The sequence below is a fragment of the Chenopodium album genome, chromosome 9 (assembly GCF_948465745.1).
Source record: "Chenopodium album chromosome 9, dcCheAlbu1.1, whole genome shotgun sequence".
In the NCBI taxonomy this organism is placed as follows: Eukaryota; Viridiplantae; Streptophyta; class Magnoliopsida; order Caryophyllales; family Amaranthaceae; genus Chenopodium; species Chenopodium album.
The window spans coordinates 71,944,137-71,967,041 of record NC_137842.1 but is presented as its reverse complement, the minus strand read 5'-3'; the positions used below and the strand labels follow the sequence as shown (position 1 = coordinate 71,967,041).

At 37.3% G+C, this 22,905-nt stretch overlaps 3 protein-coding genes across 3 annotated transcripts; 1 reads left to right on the top strand and 2 right to left on the bottom strand.

Moving 5' to 3' along the window:
• Positions 1-1,822: 1,822 nt before the first annotated feature.
• Positions 1,823-4,988, bottom strand: LOC145559188 (transcription factor GTE2-like). Its single transcript, XM_081620621.1, has 3 exons — positions 3,076-4,988; positions 2,728-2,962; positions 1,823-2,620 (listed from the first exon to the last, which is right to left on the bottom strand). The coding sequence occupies exons 1-3, from the start codon at positions 4,660-4,662 to the stop codon at positions 2,532-2,534; spliced, it is 1,911 nt and encodes a 636-aa protein (XP_081476747.1). The 5' UTR covers positions 4,663-4,988; the 3' UTR covers positions 1,823-2,531.
• Positions 4,989-5,979: 991 nt separating this feature from the next.
• LOC145559187 (uncharacterized) lies at positions 5,980-13,518 on the bottom strand. The gene is made up of 9 exons (XM_081620620.1): positions 13,383-13,518; positions 12,451-13,046; positions 12,052-12,177; positions 11,760-11,957; positions 10,608-10,835; positions 9,366-10,490; positions 8,775-9,062; positions 7,558-8,002; positions 5,980-7,132 (listed from the first exon to the last, which is right to left on the bottom strand). Exons 2-9 carry the CDS (start codon positions 13,012-13,014, stop codon positions 6,306-6,308), a joined length of 3,801 nt encoding a protein of 1,266 aa, XP_081476746.1. The 5' UTR covers positions 13,015-13,046; positions 13,383-13,518; the 3' UTR covers positions 5,980-6,305.
• Positions 13,519-17,170: 3,652 nt separating this feature from the next.
• On the top strand, positions 17,171-22,024 carry LOC145559186 (uncharacterized). The gene is made up of 2 exons (XM_081620619.1): positions 17,171-17,543; positions 19,106-22,024. The coding sequence occupies exon 2, from the start codon at positions 19,135-19,137 to the stop codon at positions 21,676-21,678; it is 2,544 nt and encodes an 847-aa protein (XP_081476745.1). The 5' UTR covers positions 17,171-17,543; positions 19,106-19,134; the 3' UTR covers positions 21,679-22,024.
• Positions 22,025-22,905: the final 881 nt, after the last annotated feature.

Genomic DNA, 22,905 nt, shown 5'->3' with positions numbered 1-22,905 from the left:
ATATAATACAGAATAAAAAAAATAAAAACGAGAGTATAAATTTTTGATGTTATAATAGGATCTTGCTAACGAACGCCCCTGGGGTGTTGGATAAACATTTAAAATCTTACCTAAAGTGGTATTAATTTGGGAAAGCATGACAAAATCACGAGTAGATCGGTGTGATTAATGTTAGTTTTAATTTAATTTTTTACTTTTAGCGTTCGTTAGCATTTGCCTTTATAATATATTGTACTTATCAATTTTGATTTCTACTTTAAGTTTATGAGTAAATTGTTACGAATAATTTATTGTAGAGTACTTTATATCTTTTTGGGTAGTATGTTATAACTTATAAGTATTATTTCATACTTGTATGACTTGGTAAATTGAACTAGTACTTATTTTTATTTGATTATTTATTTTTGGATAAAACACTTGGATCTATTTTTTTTTCTCCGTACGAGTACTATTTTTGTTTAGTGGAAAGCAATATTATTATACAGTTACACAGACCTAAAATACAGATAGCAACTGGCTTTAATACGAGGATGTATTTAATTTTCTAGATGAATACCAAGATTGCGTAAAATGAAAGACTTCGTTTTGCAATAGTGTACTGTTAAATGGATGATTATCACTACTCAGTAATCACATGAACTTATGAAAGTGAAAATGATATTTTATTGCCAACTATAACCTACATGTATACTGCCAAGTGTCAACACATACCAATTAATCTACCATAATATATGTATAGAAATTTTATCTTACCTTATTAACCGTATTTGCTAATTGAGGGATAGCTCAAGTGGTTAGATCGCTTCTCGCCCCTGTGTGTGTGGCTCTCTAAACACCAAAAAAAAATTAACCTTATTTGCTTTAGGTACATTTTTACAAGTATTTAAGTTTCTTATATATATGGAGTATTCTTTAAGCTTTAGCAGTAAGAAAAACACTTTAAAAACTAATAAATCACAATAGCACATGTAACAATAGTTAAAAGTGTTAGGATAATAATCGAATCAAAGGAGAAGTAAACAAATTTACTTTCCATTAGAATATATGTAAATGTCACAATCAGATAGCAATAGAAAATTGCTGACCTTAAGTGATTTATTAAAGAAAAAATAAAGGATTAAAAGCGACCAACTAGGTCCTATGATGTCTTTTGGTACTGTATAATGTTATGTTGTCCTAAGTTAGAAACTAATTATTGAGATTTCATATTTTAAGCAGCCAAGGCACATGGATAAGTCACATCTATTCTACAGCAAAAGGAAATATACCCTTGAGCACATAGAAATTCAACTACTACGTATAAATCTTTCAGATTTTCCTGACTAGTCAAAACTCAAATGTAGAAAGGCTCGCGTAGTTAATAATGTAATTTGAACTAATACCGCAATTATATCTACCGCAATTATATCTAGTCGGATGGAGTCCTCCGTAGTATGAAAGCATCTCGGAGTAGAGGGTGATGGCTAACTTTACATGTTGTATCACAACTCATCCAGTAAAACTTTGGCAAAAGCATCTACCTGGAAAAAAGTACACACAACCTGGACCAGCATATCAGCAGCTAAGCAAACTAGCAATACAAAATTGCTATACAAACACACACACAACTTTGGCTAGGCACCAAAATGACTCAAATATCTTCATGTGCACTTGGTCAGTCCATATAAACAATCTCTAAATTCAAAAACATAGTCATTGTCACAACTTTTTTTTTTTTTCCGCTTAGTCGGATTACTCCTCCGTTTCAAAAAGTTCTTTACGGTTACTATTTGCGCAAAATCGAGTACAGTAAGTAATAGAATTGAAGATAGGCACTATAAAGTTTTTATAAAATCTTCTCTTGTATTTAAGCAAAAGGTGGTGTCATGTGTACAAAAGTATCCCAACTTTCTCTTCCTAAAAAAAACTTCCTCCTCTCAAAATCAAACAAAAATTAAAGAACAACTTCCTTCCTAACTTCATTTTAACTACATCTCCATCAATTTTTTTTTTCATGTTTTTGGGGACCTCTCTACCTTGCTTCACTAGCCTAAAAAACCTGCCCTACCCTACAAATTTCTTCCCTTTTTTCCTTTCCTTGTTTGTGAAACTCACTACTAACCCATCTTTACAACACAATTGTCAAGCTTTTCTTTCTTCCTCTTCTTCTCAATAGATTCTTCTCTTGTGCAAAAAGCAAAACCCATCAAAATCTTTTCTTGATCTTCTTCTTTCCTCCTTTGGCAATTGCAACCAACCCATTAGAGACCCACCAACAAAAAACCTACTCAAAAGTTCTCTTCCTCTGTACATTGAGTCCTTTAAACCTGAGTCTACACTAAGCAAACTGGCTACATTGCAATCCCATTCATGTTCTTAGCCGGCAACAACCAACAACTTAAGGATATTTCCTCGAAATCGAATGCTGATCGGTTCACCAAAGAGGGAACTCGAAACTCGAACACACTACACAAGAGAGCACAGGAAGAACCCCTCAAAAATGCCATTCATCCCAGCAAACTTGAGCTGCCCCTTAACTGATCAATCATCAATCAATGGGGAATGTTCTTGGATTCATTGTCACGTGATTGGGCATCATCAACATCCGAATCACTGCCCGAGGAACTCCCTGAATCAGAATCTGCAAATTCACATCACATAATAAGACACAATCCAATTTCCACTACAATGTAGTAACAACAACATACACCAAAACATAAAGCATTGTTTATAAATCAGTATATATACCACTTGAAGAAGAGGAATCACTGCCTGAGCTGCTTGAACTACTACTACTACTAGTATCACCACCACCACCACCACCTCCACCAACATCGCGATTTTTGCCGTCATCTTTGTCAATTTCCAGTTGTTGAACCGGCATTTCTTCATCTTCATTCCCCCCAATATCAACATCTTCATCGCCCCCATTATCACCTCCACCTCTCTTCACCGTTTCTATCATCCTCTCACTCACACCAACCTGATATTACATCAATTTCAGAACCCAACTCAGCAACACAACTAATCCAATCAAGCAGAATTGATACAATTCAACACAATACCGAAAATTCGAGCTTTGAAATCGAAAATTACCTGCTCATGATCATTATGATGATGATGATGACCCACATTGTTGTTCTGCATATCCATCAAAGCTTGCCTCCTCATCTTGCTGACCATCTTCTTGTAATTGGTGACAAAACGATCGAGTTCCCAAAGAGTTTCAGTATCAACAGCCTCAATATCAAGCTCAATTTCATCCCCATCTTGTGTCAAAAGCCCATTTCTCTTCCTAATTATCTGAATCACATGAGACATCTTCTCCTCTGGTAAACTCTGCAACCCAGCTCCCAATTTTTGCTTCTCTTCCATATTCATCTCCCTCTTGTTGGGATCCTTCGCTTTCGGCTTCGGCAACTTCCCACCTGATCCTCTCCCTGTTCCCGTTGAACCTGCTCGCACCACCTCTTGCAATGACATATGAGCTGGTTCTTGAGCAGGGGCATGATTAACAGGAGCCGAAACAGGCTCAGGCCTTGGTTGAGGAGGTTCAACCCGTGGTGGAGGTTCCGCCCTCGGTTCAGGCCTTGGTGGAGGAGGAGGTGGTTCTACCCGTGGTGGGAGTTCCACAACCCGTGGTTCCGGCCTCGGCTCAGGCTTCTTTGGAGGACTACTCTCGATTCTTGGCGGTTCCGGAGACGGGTTTTTACTCCAAGAATTCCCCTGTACTTCATCAACAACCACCACAGCATCCTCCCTCGGCCGAGCTTCCACCTTCTGCTGCCTCATAAACTGCTGCTTCTCAGACTGAAACTTGTGATAAACAGGGCGATAATACTGCTCGAATTTCTCAAGAAATCGCTCCGCCAATGTATTAACTTCATGCCCTTTAGGGTTATATGTAAGTGCATTGTTGAATGTCAACCGAACATCAGCAGCAAAATCATCAGGCGTTCGATAAAACCCCTTTACCCCCAAATTCTTCTTGATTGTTCCAAGATCCATCGGCCGCTTAACAATGGTATGATAATCATGTAATCCCAAACCAACAACATCAACTGGTTCATTGAAAATATACCCAGCTTTCTGCTTCATCAGCTTCGAAAGAACCTGCGCACACATCTTCATCACTTGGGAGCTTGCCACATACGCCGATTGCGGCTGCTGTTTCCCTCGCTTCGGCTCCTTCACCGCCTGCTGGGCAGGAAATGGGCGCTTCTTGGAGGGATTGCTGATGTTATTCGAACCGTTGCGAAAATCGCCGGTTTCGATACGATTCGAAAGAGACCGAACTTTGTCGAGCTCCAACATCAATCGATTCTTCAAAGATCTAATCTCCGACTTCGAAAGCCCTGTAATGTCGTAGCTGACGTAAGGGGCGATTGAGGGTTCATTAGATGACTTCCGATGATGATTAAACGACGCCGTATTGTCATTTACAGGAGGATTCAGGAATTCATCCCCATTTTGATGGTTTAATTGCTTCCTGGAAAAGTGGTTGTTGTGATTTTGGTTATGGTGGTTGTTGTTGGGGGTAAAATTAGAATTAGGGTTAGGGTTAGGGTTAAGAAAAGGGATTTTTCCCATGAAATTAGTCGTTGTTCTTGGTGGTTGATGATGATGATTTGGTGAGAGAAAATTACTTGTCTCATTTCGGCTAACTAGCATCGTCGACGCCATGAAAACCGACAAATCTCCGGCGAAAATCTCGACGTTTCCCGGTTTCCGGTCACCAATGCGTCTTCTTCTCTCTCTACCCTACCACCCACCATACCATTTGCCCAATTCCGATCACCGGTCACCGGCAAACAGGAGAGAGAATATCACCGTCAAAATTTCCCGGCAAACCGGAAATTCCCGACGATTTCTGTAAATTTTTGGTGGGATTTTCGTAAATTTTCTAGAGAGAGAAAATCAATCAAATCAAATCAAAAAAGAAAATTTTGTAGAGAGAGAAAGATCGATCAATTTGATGATGAAGATGATGATTTAGGGTTTACCCTTGATGAGAGCGAGGAATCAGTGAGAGGAGGCATCGCTTCTTAAAGGCAACCAAGATCTGCCCGTTTAAAACTTGGGCAGAATATCAACCGTTGATCTTACTCAACACGTGATCCAACGGTTTATCCGTGTTTCTCTCTCCTGCCCGTAATTGTGACCGTAACACCTGTCACAAACGGCTTAGATCTGAGGGAGAGGACACGTGGAGGGATGTGGGTCGTTGGATGATGTGGTTTGGGTTTTTGGGTTTTCGGGTGAATTTGAATTGAATGTGCCCTGCATTTAGAGTTTGGAGAGAGGAGAGAGAAAGTAAAGTGGGGACCACAATTAAAAAAGTGGGACCCAGTGATGACGTGGATAAAGTCCAACTGTTGTAGCAGGTCATCAGGGAAGTCTTGCTGCTGGCCCACGCGCGTATCGTATTAGTCAAGGACGCGTGGAATATACTTCTTTTTTTTGTGGAATTTAAAAAATGGGTTTTTTTTTTTTTTTTTTTTTTTTTTTTTTTTTTTGTTGGAGAAGAAAACTACGGAGTAAGGAAACTTTATCCTTTTCTTTTATTTTTTAAGAAAATTATCCATATTAATTTTGGTTGCTATTTTAATGTAAGATTTTTTTTTTTTTTTTTGAGGTTAGGTGGAGATGACATGTTTAAAATTTGGAATATTGTTGTTTTAATGATTAAATATCTGAATAATTATACTTATCCATGAATTTATCGTGATCTTTTTTTTACTAGTTATTTCGTTGATTAGAATTCGTCACTTAATTTTTTTACTTATCAATGAGCCAAATGTTGGTGTATTTAGTTATGATTTTGATGATATAACGTCAAAAAAAATTTACTTTGTAGAAGAAGCATAACTTAGCATTACCCCGTATTTTTATTTATCTTGAATAACAAATAAAAACAAAAGAAAAAACATAATTTGAAAAAAGAAAACATGTTGGTAAAAATTCTAGGATCAGATGAATAATATTGGGTATTTCCGGGTGTACTAATTAATTAGACTTTCCCATAAGACGAACTATCTATAATTGGAAACAAACATCAAGTAATCTTTGTTTTTATGAAAGAAAAAGATCTCTGAATGTAACCATAAAATTCTCTATGCTAACAAGTAACAAAACTGGAAGTCTGGTATGCTACAGACTGTTGGTAGAAAGCGAGAAGTAAACACAACCAAAACTTCTGATCACGGGGACAGCATACCAACTTCCCGGAGTGTAACCCCGATCACGGTGAAAATCGTACCATGTTCATTCTGTATCACGATTATCAGAAACCCAGAATTTTACAAATACTGACTTAATATTGCATCTCATTTCTTCAAAGCAAGAAATGACTCACCAAAGTGAGTCTCGCAAGCAGCATGATCATCGGGCTCTAATGTCTTGAGAAATGATTTAGTCATGTTGTGGGTCGATATAATCTGGAAGACCTTACTGCAAAACTTCCTTACATCAGCCCGTCTTGACTGCTTCTCCGGCATATGCCTTGCCAACTGTTTTATCAAGTGACTCAGTTTAGATGTATGAGCTTTCAAAAACGTCTTTGACGCCTCCCCTTCACTTTCTGACTTCAAGGTTTCCAACACTAGTTCTAGTGCTTCTACTCGTCGGTAATCAGACTTCGCATCCGCACATTTTTCCACAAGAAATCCAAAAAGTTGCCGTGCAACCCAGGGCCTTCTCTTGAATACTTCTTTCAAGAACTCGGGCTTTAGTTGGGACTTCTTGGTTTCGAAATATTTGGTTAGGGCTTCCTTGAAACTTTCAAAGACAGCATTGAGATCGGACTCGGATATTTTTCTTCCCTCAATAACCTTTAGGAGCCAATATGTCGATTGTTGAGCAAGGGAATTGATCATCTTGTATCGGTTCCAGGAAAATGACTTCTTCTGTGGTACATTACCAGCAGTTTTCTTTTTCCGGAAAGGTCTGGAAGCCAACCGAAGGCTCTTTTCTAGGAGACCTTCCAAGGTAGTGAGTTGCACATCTTCTGACTTGGGATAATCCTTCGCTTTAAAGATTTTTTTCTGCACAATTCCCCATATACGTTGAGCAAGCTGTTCACTGCCTTCAGTTGTACTGGGATTGACAAATGCTTGCACCAAATTTGAATATACAGTCAAGACCCTTGATGAACCTGTTATTTGAAATAAGCAGAAACACAAACACGAGTTAAAACAGCAGATGAAAGTTTAAACAGCTCCAAAATGAGCATATGACACCAAACAAAAACCGAACCATGATTAAAATCTAGTTATATGGTGATATCACTGACATGTTATAGATGGCCATTTGTTCTTTTAAAAATGACCACTAATTTCAGTTCATTTGAAAAGTAACTTTACAAGAAAACAAAAATGCATGGTGTAAATTTTAAAGGGTTTTACTTTCATGTTGCATGTTGGTGCTGCACAAAACATGGTTTCCAGAAAGAAATCAAGCATAACAAGCCTTCAAATCAGTTTTATAAACAACAATCTGAGTTTGAGAAAGAGAGTTGAGACAGGGGGCAGGATTTGTCATGACTTCAAGCTAGGACTAGGTTATTATCCCAATAGTTACCTGGATTCTCATGAAGATAGATTTCTAGCAGGGAAAGAACACGGAGTTTAAATAGTACAAGCTGGGCATGAGCAGTGTCACCCCCAGCTTGGTTTTTCCGTTCCTGAAAAATCTTTGCAAGATAGGAATCCATCCGAAACATAGCCTCATCATCCATGTTGTCATCTGAATAATCATCTTCATCAGAAGCCCCAGAAAGTTCATCATCTGATGCATCAGCTCTAACTGAAGCCTCAGTATTATCAGTCACTAAGCCAGTTTCTACAGTATCAGCTTCATCAGATTCTTCTGCTTCTTCTATATCAAGAAGATCATCGTCGTCGTCATCACTTCCCTCTACACCATCTGCATCCTTACGCCTAGCGGGCTTTAGATCTTTCTTTATCACCCGCAGCATACGGAGCAGCCCATCATCAGTAACATCATTACAAAAGTATCTAAAAACCTGCAAAGCAAATATAGGTACCATCATGACAAATGGAGAGTACAGCTTATAAATCCAATTAAACTATACAGGCATGCATGGTAAGAGGTAACAGACACAGGAAGATTGTGTCAAACCATTTAGATCCCAGGAAAAAACATAGGGGGAGGGGAGGGGATGGGATCTTGTAAAAATGCTCACATTTTTCCTTGAGCATAAAGAAACAACATAAGAAGCATGCATTCAAGCACATATTTTCTAAACATTGCCAAAAAGGCCAGCCACCAAAATCTTAAGGAATAATATATATATATATATTGAAAGTTGAAACAACCGATAATTTCTTAACCATGACATCCAACAAATTAGCAGATTAAATGATCAAAATACATAAAGCCTAAGGCAAGCATTTAAGTCATTTAACGTTCATTCTTTCACAAAACTAATTGCCAGGTACAGACCAGAGAGGCTTACTCATCAGGACAATGACGACCCAACCCCAAACACCCTAACCTAAAACAATGGAACAGATAGATTAAATACTGTCGTTCTGGTAACCTAGATGGCTTAGCCATCAGTAATAAACACGTTTTGAGAATAGTCGGGTGGAAAAATATTTAATCTTACTCTGCAATCAAATCTATGCAGATCAAACATCGACTTAACCTTGGTGTTGTCTATAAATTACAGCCCAACATAGGCCCCGCTTTTACCTGATGCATATAACCTTGCCCCAATATAAAAGTACTTGTAAATCATGTCTACTAAAAAAGTTTCTAATCATGGCTGTTACCTGCTCAACAGCGGATCTCAGAGGAGCAGATGACTGTGGCAATAGTGACAACAATGTGTCCACTAAAACATCTATCAATTCAGGGGATTCACCATCTTCGGCCTCATCCTCCCCAGAAGACTCGGGAGCATCAAGAACAGAAAAGGCTTTCCGACAACATATTATAAGTTCAGATGCAGCTTCTGTGAATTCACCAGGCCGCAAGAGAAGTTGAAGCAGCAATTGAATGAGCAAGTACCTCAATGCATGTAGCTTGTTTGCATCTGCACTAAGTCCAAAGTTTCTCTCCTGAAATCAGAAGCAATCAATAGATAAATATTCAACCATCGTTGCTCATCACATACGCATTGACAACCATAGGAAAAAAAAATCTAGCAATGCATACATACAGAAAATGAAGAATAAGATGTTTAGCTGATGTGTCTGAGAGAAAGACTCGAAACTCTCACTTTTTATTCACAAAAATCGCTCACAAGCAACTAAACTTAACCCTACCCCATTTCAAGCTCTCCTTCCCTCCTTTTCTCACACAACACAACTGAAAGGCTAGGTTTATAGAAATTAAATTAATAAAAATGCAACGAGGCAAACCTCTCTTGAAAGAGACGATTCCAAAGACTGCAGCTTTTTAAATGCCTTCTCATCTTCATTGCTCAAGGGCCGAACAAGGGAAACAGAAGGAATGGTGCACAATGTACCCAGAAAACGCATGAAATAATAGCCAAGGTCATTTGTCTCAAGGCTATTAGTCAAAATATGAGGCCCCTCAGCCTTTTGAGCAATAGAAAGCAGCAACTGAAGCTGATCAATACACATCTTGCAAAGAGCACTTGAGATGGGTGTTTTTGGCCATTCAAACTTCTCTTGTAATTCAAATGATGTCACTTCTGTACCAAGTGATGCAGAAAACAGACCTTGCACAGCTAGAAACTTCATCACTTCCTTCTGTACCCGGAATTTAGCTTCAGGGTCCAGTGTCAGATGTTTAAGAAAAGTTGGGAGTGACTCCACAATCCAACTTTTCATAAGATCAGAATTAGTAGACCTGTCATTAGAATCCTTATCCTCGACTAAACCTATCTCAGAATTGTCATCAATAGTTTGGCTTTGATCCGAAGATTCATCTGAGGTATAATCTTCATTGACAAACATGCTGGTCAATTTTTGCATGAAAAGCATGCAGCCAGATTCGGTTGTGAAACCAGCTATTAAATCTTTAATAGTTTTTGTTCGCGTAATACAGTCAAACCTCCCACCACTATGCTTTTGTAGAGCCACAACCACAAAAACTCTTTTCATGTCATCAGAGCCAACCCAGTCTAACATTTCTTTGAGAAAATGTTCTGCAACTTTGTACAGCCAAGAATCCTTGGTAGACAATATATCCATGAGGCCCTGAACAAACTTATGGGAAAGAACAATAGGGATATGAGAAGCAGGTAGCCTTGGAAGCATTAGAAGTAAAACATCAAATGCTAAGTGTTTTCGATCATGTGATGAGGTCAGAAGGGCTCCTTCAAGGATCACCTCACAGAAGCATCTAAGACTCTCTACAATATCTTCATCAGAAGAGCTCGATCTGCGACTCTTCTTGTTCTTTTTAGTTGAACTTAAACTTGATGAGGAATTAGCATCTTGCAAAACTGTATCTGGTAAGAGAAGGTTGAGCAGGAGTGGCCAAATACCATGAACTCGTGGCTGGCAAAATGTTGACTCCTGTAATTTTTTTTAAGGAAATAGACACATTAGGTAAGAGGAAAATCAAAATTAGATATATGTCAAATCTTTCTAATAAACATAGCACAGAAAGGAGAAGAGATCAATAAGATTCACCTTTAAGCAATTAGCAACCGAAGTCAAATGGTCAACAGTGAAAAACCTGCTTGGGCTGAATGGATGAGGTAAAAGGTTACCAAAGACAGTACTATCAGAGGCAATCTTTTGCTGAATTTTAATTGCTAGAAGCAGGGCGTCAGGATTTCCAACACTTGTGGCTCCTTCAAACCACTCACGAAGTTCAGGAGCAACAAGGATATGATTTACCACAGCTTCTTTAGGCAACTACAAAACAAATTTAGAGAATTGAGTTTCTTTTCCCCATTGCACCATAAAAGCAACAAAACATCACATGCCTATGAATGAAGTCAATGAAAACCCTAAAATTGCAAGAGACAAGAGCACTATTATAAATAGATATCCTAATCTCACATCCATGACTTTACAAACAAATACTTCAGGAGTAGAAAGATTTTCCAGTTCCATTGCTGTTCATACACTATATGGGTAAAAGGGAAGCCATGCAATTAAAAAAAAAGCATCAATATCGAAACCAATTACTAACTACTGACTTCTATAGAAGGTCTCAGTCACAAATCAAAATCAAAGTACATCTATCTAAAATCCATTTACCTAATGCACAACTGCAGAAGTCACCATACAAACCCTAAATACATTATCTTATGACCAACCTCATTAAATAGTAAATTCCAGTTCATCACATCAAACGTATCTCTTAAATGGTAACCATCACGCTCGTACAAATTAATGAAGCAACAGATCCATCTTGAAACTTGCAAATGATTTATACTCTACCAAGTAATGACATACCCACCAATGCACAAAACGCACCAAGGTTGTACCAGTGCAGTAGGAATTGACTAAGGACAGGGATTTTGCTGATGTCAGATGGCCTGTGATACTAGAACTCTTCATTTATCTCAAATAATTTGGGTAGACAAAATTACAATCCAACATATTCTGGACGCTCTACAATTTATTTTGGACCAAAAACATACAGAAAATTAAAATGTCCAAGTCTCACAACAGAACATGTACCCATTTTCAAAACTAGTTGACACATCTATGCAAGCATATAGCTGAATCCATAACCACATAATTGATATCTATGTTATGCATCTTGCAAGAAACGCAATAAAGCATATAGCACAAAACAAGACAGTCACAAATGTGTTAACCACGCATTACCATCTCCATTAAATTCAGAAGCACCAAAACAGCTGGCTCTTGCAGGTACCGTTTCTTGGATGCCAGAGCGATAAGGTGACTTGTAAAATCTTTGATGTAGGGAGTATTTCTATCAGAAATCCATTCTTCCTTCAGTCTACCTGACCTTGCAATGGCACCATAAGCAAAAAGACGACCCAATAGACAATCCCTTACCTCCTGGAGTGCGACAAACACAATATATGTAAATCTGTTAGAATAATAATCAGAACCAAGCTCAGCAGCAACTAAAATCAAGGAGTGCATTTTCTACCTGGCCTTTCATTGAAGAAGTGACCTCCAATGAATCAACTATCAGCTTTAGTATTGAATCAACTCTAATCTTAGAATTTGTATTGACTAAAATTGTCAAACCTAAAGCAAATCCTTGTCTTGCACACTGCACCAAAAAAATAGTAAATCACTTTAGATGATGACTATATGTAAGAGATGCAAGTTGGTTCCACCTAAGAGCATTCATCAAGAACACGAAAACAATTCCTATGTGATTCACTTCTTTCATTAACTACAGGTCTACAGCTACGAGGAAGGGAACAATTTCCATGATAACTGGCACTACAAAGCAGCTAATCAATGTAAAGCAAAATTTGCAAATTTCCCAGCCTCTGAAGTTCAAAAGCCAGAGAGACAATAAAAAATTAATCAGTTGTACCTCTCTTGATGAAGAAACACCACGAATAAGTCTTCTCACAGCATATCGTACAGGTTGTGCGCAGTTATCTAGGCCATCATCCTTGGCAGCTTCCAATTGAAGCCTACCTTGAGCAGCATCATTACTTCCACTCTGTCCATAAAACCTCTGGATTTCCTGCAACTCAACCGCCAATTTCTCAGCAGCGGCTTCTCTTTTAGAAGCATCAGCTGATGCCAACTCAGTAAAAACCTCGATATGTAACACGGGCTGACCATTTGTGGTTCCCGGGTCCTCAATTTTCGACAAAGAAGTTTGTTGAACAGGCTTTATCTCCTTGCTCTCAACAGCACTACTATGTCTCACCTTATCTAACAATTTCCTCTTCTTTCTCCTCTCCATAGGTTTAGTAGAATTCGGAACGGGAGTTGAAGGTCCATCACTCCCTCCACCTTCAGCTCGCAACTTCTTATCCTTCCCCTTCTTATTCTTCTTACTCAAACCCGCCTTTTCATTAGAAATTTCACCTTCTACAACAACTTCTTCCCCCTCTACAGAACTAGGACCTCTCTTCTTGCTCCCCATTACAACCAATTACTTACACTAAATACTAAAACCTGTTTATAGCAATACCCAAATGAACTCACATCAAATTCCAGCATTAATATACCAATAATTATTAAACAAATTACGATGAATACTGAAATGGGGATGCATTTTATGCAATTGGGTAACTAAAATTGAACTGAAAAACTAATTTCACAATGTTCAAACAACAATTAATGTTCAAACAACAATTAATGTTCAAACAACAATTAGTCTATGATACCAGATTAAGCCAAAACATCTCACTTTTTAAATAAAAATAAAAAAATAAAATAAAATCGAGCAATTAACACAGATTAATGGAATGATGAAATTGTAAACTAAACAGAAACTTGAATTGAACTTACCTTAGAGAAAATCGAAGAGATAAACAAAAAGGCTAATAGAGAAGATATGAAAGGGTTTAAGACTTGAAGGTGAAGAAGGGTTTAAGGGTCGACGAATACCGGCGTTTTTTTTAGGTTGGACTTTGGAGGAAGGAAGAAAGAGAACGATTTTTTATTTTATTTTTTATTTTTTATTGTTTTGGAACGATTTTTCTTTTTCCTTTTTTCTTTTTAAAACTAGGGTTTTGTGTTTCTTTGAAGTGTTTAGCTTGTACTCATTTTTTTTTTACATGTTGTAACTAAATCGGGAAATTCTTGGTTGATCTTCATAATCAACATAATTTGTCAATTATAGTGGTGATGGTGTCTTTTTATTCATTAAGTCAAGGATAATAATGTCATTATACATGTAATGATGTGTTCATAGTGTCAGCTTTACACTATTGTGTTTGATGGCGTTAACAACAAGCGTAAAATATCCGTTAAGAGCAAAGCCTCAATCCCAAAATCACTCCTCTCTCCTCTCTCTCAAGTCTCAACAATGGCAAAAGTGTAGTAGCTTCTGCGATGGAGGGTGTTCACTGTCCAGCGACGACGACATTGAAATTAGTCACCCCTACCCTTTGGGGTTAACAAGCCCTTAATCTCACCCTTTATTTCTAGGGCTTTTGTTTGATTCGGTGGTGGTGTCGATGGACATGATGAAGATGGTGGTGTCGGTGTTAAGCTTCAATGGAGGAAGTAGCTAGCTTGGACACTGTTATTAGCGTGGATCAACGGAGTTAGGATGTAGGCCATGTGTTTGTGATGATTAAGCAGCTGACAAAGCAAAAGGATGAGTTGCTCGTTGAGTATGCATTAGATTGACATAATATGTTGATCTGTGGGGCGCGCCTAATTAAACACTCGCTCAATCCCTATTTGTTTGCTCCATATTCTATATTTAGATGTCTCTTAAAAATTGTTTCATTTCCTTATTTGGTAACATGTCTTCGCTATTAACCTCCCCTGGCACAATACACACACTCATAAAACTATAAAAGCCATAATACCCCAGTTCATTTACAATTTTTGGTTCAATCCTTAATAAGACACATGTATGAGGATAAAAAATAGGGAGTGAGGTTAAAATTCGGTTGCCATTTACTTTCCAGCAAACAAAATTATGTACTCATTATTTATAATCTAAGTATTTAGGGTCGCCCCGATGGCATGGGCCATTAACCTGCTTTTGGGCCCATTTTGACACTTGAACCCAAGTTTGTTTGTTTTTTTTGTTTTTTTTTTTTTGTTTTTTTGTTTTTTTTTTTTTCCTTTAGGCGGGGTAACTCTTGATGCGGTTATCTAGCAAGTGAGAAGATAAAAAGAGCGTTTGACAAGGGAGGAGTTGCTATGGTACCATGTATAAAACCTAGTTATTTTTTGTAAGCTTATGACCATCTTTTTTTTACATTGAATTAACCTGATAGGTTCACCTACTAGATAACGAAGAATAATCATGGGCCGATCATACACCCTTGCCAATCAAATGTGGTGAGTATGGTTTTCATCCTTATCCTTACCCGTTAAACCGAGATTCATCCTTGTCTGGCCACAAAGTAATAACAAACAATTAGGTGCATGACAAATACCATTGAAGTAGGAACAAAGAGATTGCCCGCCCCCAATTTTCTTAATTTGTTTAAGGTGTATTTATCTTATAATTTGAACGTAAACTTCAAGCTAATATCATATTCGTCACTATTCAAGCTTTAAACTCCATTCGACCTCTTTAAATTAAAACTAAACATTTCAGGGTTGTTAATGTACATCTTACACTCCGTATTAACAATATATTTAATTGTATTTTAATAAAAAAAAATTATATAAAAGTAATAATTTAAAACCATACATGTTTACATAAGCTCTTTATTTTTCTTGTTTACATGTTAATTAGAAACTTATACCTCGTTTTTCATTTGATTATGCAATTTTTTTTTTTTTGACATAATAGTGTAATATTGTAATTAAATTTTCAACTTACGCATAACAAAAAGAGTATAAAAAAATTTTCCTAAAAAAAACATGATTGCTAAACGCAACCTCTAGTTACTACTATACACCCCTCCTAAATACCATAAATACCCTTCTAAGCTAAAATCATCATCACGACAATTTTGCCTACTTTCCATTCCACCTTCTTCCACACCTAATTTCCAGAAATTTATACCTTTGTTTATTTGAATTACTCACATAATCAATTAGCGAACAATATTCCGAGATCTAATGAATATGAACACGAATCGGATGAAGTTGAGTGACACACGAAATAGGCTCAATCATTTCATACAATTTGAACGAAATATTAAAAAGTGGTTTTATTTATTTAATTTTTTTTTTGAAGGATGAAAAGTGGTTTTATTGATTCTACACATAATAGATTCGTATGATTCTTATCAAATTCGAAGAGGCTAATGTAAAAATCATTACCCATTGCAAATTCAATATATTTTAAGTTAAACTAGCCTTTTGGCCCGTTCGATGCACGGGTTCTCAGGTAGAAGGAAGAGCTCTTTTACACTCCTATTAGTATCTAGGTTATTTCATATGTAGGTATGTTTTTCAATAGTTGAAATTTTTGATATGAAATACGAAGTAATTGTTTCATTGCTAAAACTTAAAAGGAAAAAAAGAATGAGGATAGAACTGTGGAAAAAGATAAAGGAATTTAGATACGTATATATACATGAAGATTGTAGGATATGAAATGACATATTGGTTTAAGTTATATTTTAAGTCTATTAGTTGAAAAGACAATTTTTATATAATTCAATTCATATGTTTATGTGATGTATATTAATTGGTTCAACTTTATTTTATTATGATGGAAATGAAACACTTCATTTTCTTAATTGAATTTGCAAGTTATAGAATGTATAAAAACTTAAACAAAAAGATCAAAAGGGGTGACATGTGTCATATGTGGTAGTGAGTGACTTGTAATGACATGTGTCATATGAAAAATTATGGTTTGTGTTTTTAAATACTAATAAAGTATAGATATAGATATAGATATAGATATAGATTAATGCACTCTTGTTATTAGAGATTACTTGAGAGGAAAAAAAATAAAATGGTTATTTTCTCCCTACATCTAATAAATGAGTGGAATAGAGGCTGCGCTAAGTAAAGTCAGGTTGCGTTTAGCACTCCAAAAAAAAAAAGACAGAGTAATACAAAATACTAAACAAAATATTGAGACAAATCTAAATATCACACGATTTTGATTATTTTTTATCCTTCAAGTGTTAGATTCCATAAACATTGAAATCAGGATAACCAATTAAGAACAAAAAGAGTATTACAACATCCTTAATTTTTTAAAAAGTTTTTTTTTATTTAATTTTAAACTCAGACTTAGAGTCAAACATTTTATGTTTGCAATGTACATATTGGTTGTACTTCATAATGTATCAAGCATAAAAGGAGTGTGTGCAAATAGGGGGGAAATGCCCAACTATATGATCAAAAGAGAGCGAAAAAAGTAATAAATGTCAAATCGACACATATTTGTTTCGAATAGATACATAGATTACTCTCCTGATATGTCTATTAAAACTAAATCTTTGACACCGATTCAAATTCAAATCGTGTAAAACAAGCGTAATAAAGATTTGTACAACACGAAAGAGAAGTATAAAAACCGCCTAAATCACTTATCGATTATTTCATCGAGTGTTAGAGTGACGCCCCCTAAAAAAAAAGGGAGCATAAAAATGAATAGATGGAAATGGTATGAAGGAGTTAGGTGACAGGGAGAGAAATAGTACCTTGAAATAGTTTGATCCCCCACAAGAGAGTAAAGACATTTGTCCACAACCAAAGAAACTCAACCATGTGTCATCACTATTCTTGTGTCACTATCTAATATTCATCTTTCTATATAAATTTAGCCTTTAATCAAACCTAAACCCAGTTTTTTATGAACTTGAATACAATACCAGAAGCTATCCCACCCAAATTTCATAAACCCTTTATTTTTTTAGCAAAATAGTACACTAAATATTTATTATTTTCTCTCCCTTTATTTTCTTTTTTTAAAATTTATCAAATTGAAATTCAACCTCTTTTCTTCCTTAAACGTTATGAGTTTCTGTCATTTCTCCTGCACAACAGCTTAAAACCCATCAATTTCTCACCTGGGTAAGTTTCATTTTCCCTTTTTTTTTAGTTTATTAATTTACATTAAAAATGTGCTCAAAAAATGCTGGCTTTTGTTGCTTGAATTATTTCTTGTTAATGGTCTTTTTTATTTTATTTTTATTTTAATTTATAGATCCATTAATCTATTTTTCTGGGTAGTGTTGCGTTTGATTTATGGAGGTTTCCTTTTGAGTAAAGTCGTGCCCTTTAATTTACATTCATGGTTTATTAATTTGTTTTTTTCCCCCATTTTTTGGTGCTCTGTTTGGTGTTTAGGGTTTTTAATCACAGTACTATTATTTTTTGGGAGCTGGGTTTTGTTTGAGAAACTCATACGGAGTATTAATTTGACAGCATTGTTTTCTGGATTCATCTTTTAATTTGCATTTATTTTTTCGACATTGCTTTCTTCTTCAACATTTGTATTATTAGTAGCGTTTAGTTGTTGAAATAGTTTAGAAAGGGAGTTGATTTCACATGTTAAAGGTTTAATTATAAAGTTTTTGACTTTCATGTAATTACCCAAAAAAAGGCATAACTCCAATCTCACCTCTTGGTCAATTGAGCAATTTGGGTCAGTCTATGTCCACCCGAATGTTATGTCAAACGGTTTTTGGCAAGATTATCTAGGCGAAGAGCCCCGCCCCCCCATTTCATGTCTTGTTTAGTCTTTTAGAATTTCGGAGTGTGAGCCTGTGAGGTGATAACTTGCAAGTGTATGATCAGTCTGTGTCCACCCGAATGTTATGTCAAACGGTTTTTGGCAAGATTATCTCGGTGAAGAGCCCCGCCTCCCCATTTCATGTCTTGTTTAGTCTGTTAGAATTTCGGAGTGTGAGCCTGTGAGGTGATAACTTGTAAGTGTATGATCAGTCTACGAGAGTATGACCATTCAAGAGCTAACGAAACTCATCAATGTAATAAAGATTAGAGCTTGTACCCTTTTCGAAAATTCAATCTCGAGTCTTTACTCTTATTAGCAAGCTTGTATCGTTATAAAAAACTCAGTCTTAGTCTTTACACTTCATACTTTAAGCAAGCTTGTATAATGGAAAGTTCGAGGGGCCCTCTCAGAGTTGGGGGTGGGGGGGGGGGGGGGAGGGGAAGAGGAGAGGAAGGGGAAACAGTATCATCTCTTGTAAAAATGTGCATATAGTCTCTTTTCTTTTTTCATTTAATTCTTTGTGATGATGAAAGTATGTGTAATTCTGAGAAACACAATACAGGAAATTTGTTCATGAAAAGAATTCCATTTTAGTCACGAGAACACTATTGCTTCCTTTCCTTACCTCTTTTTTCTAACAACATTACAGCACTCGGCAAATCTGTATTCTCACTTATCTGTCACAGGGCAATTGTGTGTTGTTTGGAACTCTATATATTTCATAATTACATCTAACTAGCTAAAGTGGCATTTGGTTTGATTGAGGTCAGGAGTACTTCAATTATTTTTAACATATATGTTTGTATAGCTGACAAGATCCATGTAATTTTAAGCATGATAATATATATATATTTTTGTCTTAAATGCTGAATATCTTGCTTACATTTCGGTTTTGCAGGATAGAGTGGAGTAACTTCTAACCTGGCAATGAGCATGGCTGTTGAAGGAAGCCAACAGAGTGATGTCTCGGAGCTGAATGGGGTTGTAGTAGCTGGAGACAAGACGAATGATGATTCTGAGATTAAAAATGATGCTGTTGAGGATGAAGCTAGAGCTGTTGATAGTTCTAAAACGATATCTCCATTGAGGGGTGAGATTGATGTTTCTGAAACTAGAAACAGTGTTGTGAGAGATGAAACTGAGGGTCTTGATTCGTCTAAACTGATTTCTCCTACAAAAACTGAGGATGCTGGGTTCGGCTTGTCCAAGTGCTCATCCACTGAAATAGTTTCTTCAATGAAAGCTGAGTGTCTTGATACTTCTAAATTGCTTTCCCCCACAAATGATGGCCATGCTGGGTTGCCCAAGTCCTCAGCCATTGAAATAGGTGCTTCAATAGGAGATGATTCTGAAATTAATAATTATGTTGTCAAGGATGAAGCTAGTGTTTTTGATGTATCTAAATTGATTTCCCCCATGGAACATGAGAATGATGTGTTGGATTTTAAGAACAATGTTGTAAGCAGTGGTGTCGAGGGATTTGATGCTTCTAAAGTGACTTCAGCCATTGAAGAGGAGAATATTGCATCTGAAACCAGAAATAATGTCATTGTCAGTGAAGCTGAGGGTTTTGACGCTTCTAAAGAAATTCCCGCCGTAGAAGATAAGAGTGATGTTTCTAAAGTGATCCCCATCACGGAAGATGTGAATGATGCATCTGAAATTCAAAACAATGTTGTTAATCCCCCCATGGAAGATAAGAGTGATGCTTCTAAAGTGTTTCCCCTTACGGAAGATGTGAGTGATGCGTCTGAAATTCAAAACAATGTTGTTACCAGTGGAGCTGAAGGTGTTGATGCTTCCAAAGGGTACCCCATGGATGGTGACAATGTTGCGTCTGAAATAGGTGACAATGCTGTTAGCAGTGGACAAGAGGGCTTTGACAGTTCTAAAATTATTTCTCCTATATATGACAATGGTGCTTGCCTTTCAAAGTGCCCAGCTACTGGTGAAGATATGCCTCTGATTGTGGAAAATGGTAGGGAACACTGTGAACCTAAAAAGAGTGCTGAGTTGAGAGAGAGAAAGAAGAGCAAGTATTTGTCCCCCCCTTATGTGAACCTGAACAAGGGATCTAAAGGTTTGTCTGGTTTGAAAGAGTCTGAAACAGAAAGATCTGGTGCTCTTGAAGATGGGGAGGGAAATGCCAGTATATCTGACAAGCAGATGACGTCCCCTTCAGTTGCAAAGAGTGGAAGCAAAAAGAGAGGGAGAAAAAGCTCAAGAAAATCTCTTGTTGGTAATATACAGGATATAAGTGCACCATCAGCTAGTTTACTCACAGAACTGCATTTGGCGGCTTTAGACTGTCTGTATGCGTATGATAATAAAGATTTTGATCCTACTGAGATATTCTTTTCTGGATTTCGGGCGTCGGTATATCAAGGTGACTCTGATTGTGAAGTGAATGGGAAGAGCACAAGTGGCCAGGCTGCTGCTGGTTTGGCTGATAAGACTCAGGTGGGAAGCTCAAACCAAAGTAAACCTCGACAAAAAAGGAGAAAGAAAGAGGAAAAAGCAGCAGAATCTACTCCTGGTTTGGCCAATAAGACTCAGAATCCTCAGGTAGGAAATTCAAATAAAAGTAAACCTGGACCAAAAAAGCGAAAGAGAGAGGATGTAGCTATCGGATCTAGTAGCGTGCTTCCTACTGGCCTCTATGATGTTAATGTAAATGCTGCTGAAACGTCTTTATTTACTGTAGAAAATTATCCAGCAGGGGTTGCTTCAACAGTGATTATGAAGCCTCAGCAGAAGAGAAAGGAAGATGTGACTGCCCAGGTCCCTGAGGTGCCTAAACAGACCACTGCATTTACTCTGGACTTCTCTCAGGAGACTATACAGACAATTCCATCGTCTCTTGAGCTCTCTCAAGAGCCTACACAGACAAAGCCTTTTACCATTGAGGGCAAGGAAGCAGTTGGCATTCCAGATTTGAATAATCGTTCTGCTCCTGAGGGTGTGCCTGGTCCCAAAAAGAGGGGGAGGAAAAAGAAGGAGGTAAATCTTGCTAATGCTAATTCTGACGGGAATCCAGAGAAAAAGAAGAGGCGGAGGAGGCGGAAGGATGGGACTTATGCTGATGATTTAGTGACTAATACCCTTTTGAGCGCTAATGGAACCAACGCAAAACCTATTTCATTGGAGGTATGTTTGCCAAATGTGGGTCTGCAGTCATCTGTTCCACCAGCAGCAGCATCTTGTTTGAACAGTGCAAACAACAGTATGACTCCACCAAAACCAATGCAACCTGTTAATGGGAACAATACCCCTGCTGTTGCTACGACTCCTGGTACCCCTGCTGGGGAGGCGCCCTCCATTGAACAGATAAGGAAGAATCTTGAGATGATGACGTCCATGCTGGAAAAATCTGGGGATTCTCTCTCCTCTGAGTTGAAAGCACATTTAGAGACTGAGATTCAGGGACTTTTGAAGAAAGTAAGCTCCAATCCTGGCCCATCTGCGTCTTAGTTGATCAATAATTGTAACATATGTAGGTGCTCCAGCGAAGCCTGTCTGATAAACTTTGCTACTCTTGCTTAGTGTTCTCCTTCCCAATTTGGTCATTAGGTCGGTCATTGTTGATCATTCATTTAGAAGTCTCCCCCCTCCCCCTAGATCAAGGTGTCCCAGTTGCTCCTCTTGTGCCTCAGTTTCCTTTTATTTTGCGTTGGTGGTGCACTAGAAACAAAGCATTAACTTATATTTTTGGATGCTGTGTGTGTTTTGGCACAGGGCAGTGGTAGTGAATTATTGTTGGGAACTTATTGCAGGGTTACGAGTAGTAAATTTCTGAACCTATATTATGTGTTTCTGTTGATTGGTATGCCATTTTCTACTTGTGGCTAGCCCCAATGTTTTATTCTGCAATTCCTTTGGTTGTTGACGACTTTGTCACAATCAACAAATAAGACCATAAGTTCAAATTTAAGCTGGGGCCAATTCAACTTCGTTACAGGTCGGTTTTGGGGGAACTTTTGGATGAAACAAGGTGGTATTTTGGGTTCTGTTGAAAAATGGTGTTCAAAACTAAATGTTTTCCGGTTGGGGGGATTGGTTGGTTTAAGCCGGGTAAAATTTAGCCAAAACTCCGGCTGCAGTATGCTATATTATTATGGCGAAAAAATTCTTAAGGTGAACAGCATACAAAATCTGATTTTATGAATTCTGGTTGTGGCAATGAGAAATTGTTCAATTTGTTGCTTTCTTTGATCATAGTTTTTGGCCAAGCCCAAAAAGCAACTGTTTTAGTGGTTTCGGATTCACTGGCTCCAAAACGCGTTCTTAGTTTGAAGTTAAGCTTTCATGAAAGATCCATGAGAGGAGAACCGGAAAAAAAAAGAACAAAAACATTTCACAAATGTAGAGACTATTTTAGGAAACAAAGCATAATAGCTAGCAAATTGTTAAAAATCACTGAAAATAGTTAAAAATTAGGCTTAACATCACAAATGAAATGCGTAACGAAGAAGCTCAACGATAACCAGCTGTAAAAGCTACGAACATGATCGCAGGTCCCTTGGCTTACTAAGGGTTTGAAAGTTTCTAGATGGAACAGAGAGACTCTTGTGAGTTGTGATCTTGTCTCCAAATGTATCCTAAAATAAGATGTTACTACCTTAACCAAGAAGAGCGAATGACAACTTGAGTTCAGTCTTGCACTCTCTTGCTGCAGCCTAAGCCTCCAACAGGTTAGGT